The following is an 8,162-nucleotide window of genomic DNA, read 5'->3' on the forward strand; positions in this document are numbered from 1 at the left end:
AAATCATCACCATCATTATCAACTTGTACATCTCCCCCATCAACAGGAGGTCTAGTGGAAGGACCAGGTTCATCATCAACAGAACGTCTAACAGTTACTGTTGGCTTATCTATCTTCTCAAGATCTTCAATGGTTTGGTCTTCAAGAAAAATCACATCTCGGCTTCTAATTATCTTGTTGCTCACCGGATCCCATAATCTGTAACCAAAGTCTTCGTGACCATAACCCATGAAGATACACTGCTTTGACTTCCCATCAAGTTTAGACCTTTCATCTCTTGGAATGTGAACAAAAGCTCTGCAGCCAAACACTCGCAAGTGACTATAGGAGACATCTTTTCCTCTCCAAACTTTCTCTGGAACATCACCATTAAGTGGAACAGAAGGAGAAAGGTTGATCAAATCTACTGCAGTCCTCATCGCTTCACCCCAAAAGGATTTAGGCAACTTTGCATGAGAGAGCATACACCTTACTCTATCATTGATAGTGCGATTCATTCTCTCTGCAACTCCATTATGTTGAGGAGTCTTAGGAACCGTCTTCTCAAGCTTAATTCCATGTCCTTTACAATACTCTTCAAACGGACCCCTGTATTCACCACCATTATCTGCTCGAACACATTTTAATTTCCTTCCTGTTTCTCTTTCAAAACTTGCATGATTTCCTTCATTTTTCTCTTTCAACACTTGCATGAAAGTTTTTGAAGATTCTGAGCACCTAGTCTTTAGATTTCAAAACAAAAGCCCACACTTTTTGACAATAATCATCAATAAAAGTAACAAAATATGATGCACCACCTAGTGTCTTAGCATCCATAGTGCAAACATCAGTGTGAACTAAATCTAGAACATGTGATCTCCTATGAGGTCCAGAATTATGAAATGATACTCTAGCATGCTTTCCAACAAAACAATGAGTGCAAGTATTTAAAGTTGTACCTTTCACTGGAAGTGAGTGCTTCTTGGCTAAGACGCTTAATCCTTTCTCGCTCAAGTGACCAAGACGTATATGCCACAAATCAGAAGAGGAATCATCAGCTACATTCACCTCTTCTTTGCAGAACTTTGCTTGCAACCGGTAGAGAGTAGTGAGACTATTGTCTTCTCTAGCAACAATGAGAGCCCCTTTGGTAATCTTGAATTTTTCACTACCAAAGGAAGTGCAATACCCCTCTTGATCCAATGCCTTCTCTGAAATAAGATTGAACCACATATCTCGTGCATGCCTAACATCATATCTGGCGCATGCCTAACATTCTTCAACTGCAACTTGCATCCCATGTTGGTTTCAAGCCACATATCACCCATACCAATAATATCACACACTCCTTTATCTCCCAATTTGATCTTGCCAAAATTTCCAGCAGTATAGGAAGTGAAAAATTCACGCTTCGGAGTGATATGACATGAGGCACCAGAGTCCATAATCCAAGTGGAATCATCACAGACAAGATTCACATAATGTTCATCATATGTGATAAGAACATCTTCATAAACAATAGCAGCAGTTTCTTTATCACTATCTTTACCTTTGTCTTCATTTCTTCCCCTTGATTGTTCTCTTTTCAAGAACCTACAATACCTCTTGATATGCCCCGGCTTGCCACAATGGTGACAAGTGAACTCCTTTCTTGGCTTGTACTTTCCTCTTGACTTGCTTCGACTCTCTGACCTGTCAGAACTGTGAGGTTTTCTACTTTGACTTCTCCCCCGTGACTCTGAAACAAGTGCTTCTGATTGGGAGGAGGCATTAGTCAAACCTCGCTCTCTTCTTCTGGCTTCTTCATTCAACATGCTCTCTTTAACCATTGCTAACGTCAACTTTCCTTTTGGAGCTGAGTTAGTCAGTGTCACAACCAGAACTTCCCAACTATCAGGCAAAGAGCTCAACAACAACAAGGCTTGCAACTCATCATTCAAAGTGATTTCATTATTTGTCAGTTGGTTCACCGTCTCCTAAAAAATACTCAAGTGCTCCGGCATTGATTTACCTTCAACATACTTCATATTGACAAGCTTCCTAATCAAGAATGCTTTGTTTTGCACATTCTTTCTCTCATATAACTCCTTCAATTTGTTCCACATCTTCTCAGCATTCGTTTCGGTGTCAACATGTGGATACACACTAAGATCAAGCCATTGCCTCATCAAAGCAACTGCCTTCCGATTTAGCTTCTTCCATTCAGCATCGGATTTAGTACCTTTGGATTTATCTCCCTCTACAGGATCATACAAGTCCTTGCTATATAGCATATCTTCCATGAGGGTCTTCCAAATTGAATAATTTTGAGAATTCAGTTTGACCATATTCAGTCCATGAGTATTTTCCTTCATTTAATCAGCACAGAAACAAACAACCAAAGCTCTGATACCACTTTGTTGGGAAAACTCAACACAGGTTTAAACCAAGAACCTGTCTAACAGCGGAAGCACCAAAAATAATTTTCCCACAACTTGTGCAATTAAATGGGCAACACCAAAGATACTCCAAACAGCAAAATATAATGGCAAAAATTAAATAATCAGACACCAGAATTTTAACGTGGGAAAACCCCCAAAAGAGGGACAAAAAATCCATGGGACCTAATCCAGAAAAATCTTCCACTATCAGAATAATGGGTACACAAACAATCTTCCTAGTAACACTAGGACATCTCAACAATCAACAAAATACATCATCAAAACTGATGGAATTAACATAAACCCTCCACAAAAGTGGGTATCTCAAATCAGGCAAAAGAGAAGGCAATATAACAAATAAGTTATATCCTAATGTTCATCTCTACACCAGGAATAACATACTAAAATTTCATAAGAAATGGAGCAAGTTTACCAAATCAATGTGATCAAGATTGACATTACTATATACGAGATAAATCGCTTTTGTTTAAACTATATCTCTGATGCAAACAAGATATATGTAAAATTTTCACTGATCATATCTTGTTTAAACCATATCTCGTTTGCATTCGAGATGAGTTAAAAAAAAAGATTTATCTTATTTATAGCGTAAACGAGATAAATGTATTTATTTTGTGTACATTGTAAATGAAATAAATAATGGATATTCACTTATCTTGTTTACATTGTATCGGAGATAAATAATAGAATAAATTTTATATCGGATACTTTGGTTCCAATAAATTTTTATTCTAAAAATGTCCTCAAGAATTATTTTTGTCCAAGAGCATTGATCCTTACATCATTTTGAAAGGGAACTGATTTGTATTAGAGTGTATTTTTTGAGAACCTAATTTTGTTATAATATAACTTTTAAGAATTTATTTATCTAATACACATGAAAAATTTGATTTAAAACGATTTAGGGACTAATTTGTCCAATCATAGTAATTCTCATAGACTTTTAGAAAATAAAAAATTTAATTGTTCAATCAGAGTAATTCTTAGAGACTTTTAGAAAATAAAAATTTGTTGAGAATTAAAGGTCTAATCCAATGAGAGTAATTCTCAGAGACTTTTAGAAAATAAAAATTTGTTGAAAATTAAAGGGGCTAATCTAAAATTTTTTAGGAGACTAAATCGAATATTTTTTTTGTGACTGAAATAAATTAAACAAAGAAAAACAAAACAAACAAAACAAGAAACTGCTTAAATAGAGGGACAGTCCTGTTTAAAACTACTCTTACACTCCTCCCAAGGTGAAAGAAGCTCCACATGCAAAAGTTGTAACTTCATCGCCAATGACAGACCTAGAAAATTTATGTTAGGGGGCAAAAATAATATACATTACATTTAAAAAAATATTAATTTAAATTTTTAAAAAAAGTATACATTAATTATTCGAATACAAGAAAAACCAAAAATTACATATAATAAAATAAGACGAAACATATTTTTTAAAATATTTTTCATACTATTTCTAAAAATAAAAAAGTATATATTCTAAATTAGTATATTGATCAATTGACTTTAGAATTTTATATGCAACATAATTACATATAATAAAATAGAACAAAAGATAAACAAATAAATAATAAGGATCAGTAAATTGAGAATAAAATAAAATATATAAATTTATGAAGAGAATAAAAAATTAGATTAATACCTAAACTATAATTGCTTGAATTAAAATTTACAATTGAAAATATCAAAAAAAAAAATAAAATTAAAAGATACATAGAGTCATAAAAAGTTATATAAAAAATATTTAAAATTTACTTTTTGATGAAAAAAATGACCATTGAAAAATGAATAAAAAAAGGTTGAAAAGTAAGAAAAAGGTTTAACAGAATAAAGGAATAGTCTCTCATAATCAAACGAAAGTTAACACACCAATTCCAACGCATAATATCTCTTATTTTGAGCACCAATGGATCAATAAACCCAAAACCATCTTGAATAACAAGATTAAATGCTTCCACACAATCCATCTCACAAATAACATCTCGTTGACCCACATCCCAAGCTAAGAGATATCCTCTCCAAATAGCAAACAATTCTCCTTGAAGAATACTATTACTCTCAATCATTCCCAAACATTCCCTTTGTCAACTCTCATTACAATCTCTAATAACACAAGTAAAACTAACACTATCACCCGAACCAAAATAACTAGCATCACAATTAATCTTAAAAGTACCAATAGATGGGAGATTCCAAAACTTGCAGTAGGAAGAGCCTCCTTAAGACACAACCAAGCCAAAAACTTATGTTTTTCTGGAACAAGCTAACGCCAAAGCCAAAGCCAATTATCCCGCTCCTCCCAACCAAATAGCTGCTTACACAACCACAAGTAACCATTGCGTGAGTCATTAACTTTGGCAGCAGACCCACTCCAATACCAACCCACTTCCGAACCTGCTTGCTCATTTGAATTGTAAGAGAGACATTGATAAATATTTTTTAGATTACATATTTTGATAAATAAAATATTTAATTTATTTATTTAAAAAATTCAGTAAAAGACGGATTAGATTTTTAATTTTCATATAATCTCAAGATCAAGTGTTCAAATTGTAGAATTAACCCAGATGCAATTATCACATTACACCAATAGGTGGAATCTTTATTCGAACTCGTTAAGCTGTTAACACTGTGATACTTGTGCACTAGACTACCTTTAATTAATTTTATTGATAAAGGACGAAATTGGGAGTTTACAATATAATTTGTTACTATATTTTCATTGAATTTTAGCTCAGTAAATTGTGGGGAAGCACAATGCAAAAACGAATTTCACTTCTTTCATATCAACAACTTTGATCTCAATTGTGGACAACACATATCTGAATATTTATTGGGGTGGGGGAAAACAATCAGCCAGGAACTGAAAAAATAATGGTACAGAAAATTCATGCGAAACTGAAAAGATATATAAACAGATGAACAGATATCATCATCTCCAAACGGTTTGTTTTGTCGAATTTTCGGAATTTACATAACTCAGATGAACTTCTTGTGGCAGAAGATGATACTTAATCTTAATATCCTCAAGAATTTTCTTTAACTCCAAGAGTAATTCAGATCTTCTGCTGCTCTTATCCCCATAATTCTGAAAGTTTATGGTGTGATTAACATTGAGTCCCATTTTCATCTTGTCTACATTCTCAATATCTTTAACCACCACGCTATGGTTCGGACCCCAATGCTGCGGCTTGCTCTCCAAGTATCTAAAATGATTTTAAGCAAGAACATCGAAATTTCTAGTAGTGTACTAATATTAAAATGTAGAGATAGAGATAGAGGAAGGTGAGTACTTACGATTTTATTCTTGACTTCAGAGCTGCGATACTCTCGATTGGTGTCGACATATCGACAGAAAATTCGATTGATTCGCTCATTTCTGGACTCCTGTAGAAGTTACTGATAGGCTTGTTTGCTAGAACTGAATTTGGATATGAAATCTTTTCATTGTCAAATCTCAAGAAGATTGTAGTTAGTATGTTCATCTCCTCAACAGTCATCTGTTAAGTTTTGATGTATCAGTCAGATTAAATTTTGTATTTTCAGATTTTATAAAGAAAAAGTGAAAATAAAAATATCTTATTGCCTATTTGTCTGTTTTAATTTCTTCAGAAAAATCATGAAAACAAAAATAAGGTAATTGGAAAAAGGAAATGGATATCGAAATGGAAACAGAAACCAAATAGGTCATAAAAGAACTGGTGGAGTTGTAGAGAACTACCTGAACACCATCGATGACACAACGATCGCCAACATCAAACGGATGCCTCACGAAAACAAATATAATAGCTTCAAAGACAGTCTTAGCTGAGTTACCAAATATAAACACCGCGAGTAAAAGCTGAGATGTAATAAAGAGAAGAACATGGGTTGTGAGGAACCCCATTATAAGCAACCAAACAATGATGATCACAATAATGATGAGCACGGAAGCAAGCAAGTTCAAATCATCGACAGCTGTTTTTGTATCATTTAGCGAATGCACAAGGGATTGACGCTCTTGGTAGACTTTCACCTGCAAATTACAAGAATCGTAATTTATATGTGAGCAATCAAACCTGTAGCATGGAACTAGGTAATAAATTGATGGTTGGAAGAAAGAAACTTAACATACTCATGCTCTTTAAGACAGTTTAATGTGTTAGCCTTATGCAAAATCATGGTTTCACCTTCTTGGATTAAATTACCTTATTGTATTTTATTATAGTTATGAATACATTACTAGATGCCAAAATTTTCAGCGCATGTTAAAAAAAATTGAATATATATATATATTCAGAGATTATACCAGCCAATTCTTGAGAGACTTCCTCTTGATTCTTCCAGTTGCAACTGCTCCTTCAAATAACGGAAGCAGGTTTTCAACTTCTTCATTGGTCATGAAGCGCAATAGGTCTTCCTTCTGAATGTACCTAATAAATTTGAAGATCAAATAAGATGAACAAACAAATTCCAGGGAAAATGTGAAGTAAAATATTGCAGAAAATTTTAAGGAGGTTAGTGATTTTACTTGCTTCCTGGCTTGGCTACATTGCTGAAAATTCGATATGCTGCCTCCTTTGCTTCCAACTCACTAGTAATCTCGCTATCTATCTGCTCATTCTCATCTTCATCAACACTCTGCGGCAGAATCGTGGTCAATCCAGAACTCTTTATCACACTGATCAATCCTTTCATAGTCAAAGCAGAAACTTTCTCTTGTTTCATTTTCTTGAGCTTCTCCACATCAATGACCTCTTCTTTCTTCTCTTCATTCCCATTCTCCCTAACCAAAGTCTTAAAACTCAACCGGCTGCTACTTGAATTCTTTCCCACATTTTCCGCAATTTCCATCAAGGGAGGCCCTGAAAGGGTCCGAAGAATGTATTGATGAAAAATTGACTCTTGAATCCGGTTGAAAAACCTAGCCGATTGGAAATGCGAAGCTAGTAGCTTAATCAGCAACATTTTTGCCAACCATAGAGCTGCCCCAATAAGACAAGATGCAAGAGATCTTGTAATGTAATCAAGAACCCTATTAACTCTTCTTGATCTCTTAATCCCATGATTGAAAATCAAACCCCATGCCATAAGAACAATGCCCAACCATAAAAATGCTTGAACACTCTTCTTCACACCATAAACAAAATACAGAACCTTCTTCTTGAACAAGAAATTCCTTTCAATCAAGAAAACCATAACATTTATAAACCACCCAGTGACAAGTCTCCCACAGAGGATAACCAGTGCAAGAACACACCATTTCCACAGCTCCAAGCCCCATATTTCGGAATTTCGCAACCTTTTGATTGCTAAGGATACAATCAAGAACCCAACTATGGAAACAAAACCAACCCATTCAATCATACACAGGAACTTCCACCTCTTGCCAGATCTCTTCTTGCTCACTTCAACGTTTGTGGTCTTGTAAAACTCCTCCTCCTCCTCTTCTTCTTCTTCCATTGGAGTCCCAATCAAAGGGGTTCTTGGGGTAATAGGAACATCCCTTGGAGGTGTGGCATTAGGAGTAGTCTACATTGCACAAACACAAATAGGAGCATTGAATACACGATATGACAAAACACTACAATTTTGTTAAAAGAGTTAGTCACAAATTTAACAAAGTCAAAATTTACGAAAGTGAAAATTTAAGTGCAGTTATTTTCATAGTTGACATGTTTAAATAAATTGGCATTTAAATATACTAAACTATCAACTATCAACTTCTGTCGAACACAACTGCACGAGAATCTCTACCAT

At 34.5% G+C, this 8,162-nt stretch overlaps 1 protein-coding gene across 1 annotated transcript in view; it reads right to left on the minus strand.

The window, feature by feature from the left end:
* Positions 1-5,170: 5,170 nt before the first annotated feature.
* LOC107479087 (mechanosensitive ion channel protein 10) overlaps positions 5,171-8,162 on the minus strand; it is a 3,570-nt gene continuing 578 nt past the window's right edge. Inside the window, exons 2-6 of the mRNA XM_016099240.3 lie at positions 6,934-7,934; positions 6,712-6,835; positions 6,145-6,438; positions 5,721-5,923; positions 5,171-5,629 (exon numbers count right to left, since the gene is read on the minus strand). Of these exons, the coding sequence (XP_015954726.1) occupies positions 5,356-5,629; positions 5,721-5,923; positions 6,145-6,438; positions 6,712-6,835; positions 6,934-7,934 (1,896 nt within the window). The 3' untranslated portion in view covers positions 5,171-5,355. The remainder of the gene's footprint in view (positions 5,630-5,720; positions 5,924-6,144; positions 6,439-6,711; positions 6,836-6,933; positions 7,935-8,162) is intronic.

Source organism: Arachis duranensis, chromosome 3, assembly GCF_000817695.3.
Source record: "Arachis duranensis cultivar V14167 chromosome 3, aradu.V14167.gnm2.J7QH, whole genome shotgun sequence".
In the NCBI taxonomy this organism is placed as follows: domain Eukaryota; kingdom Viridiplantae; phylum Streptophyta; class Magnoliopsida; order Fabales; family Fabaceae; genus Arachis; species Arachis duranensis.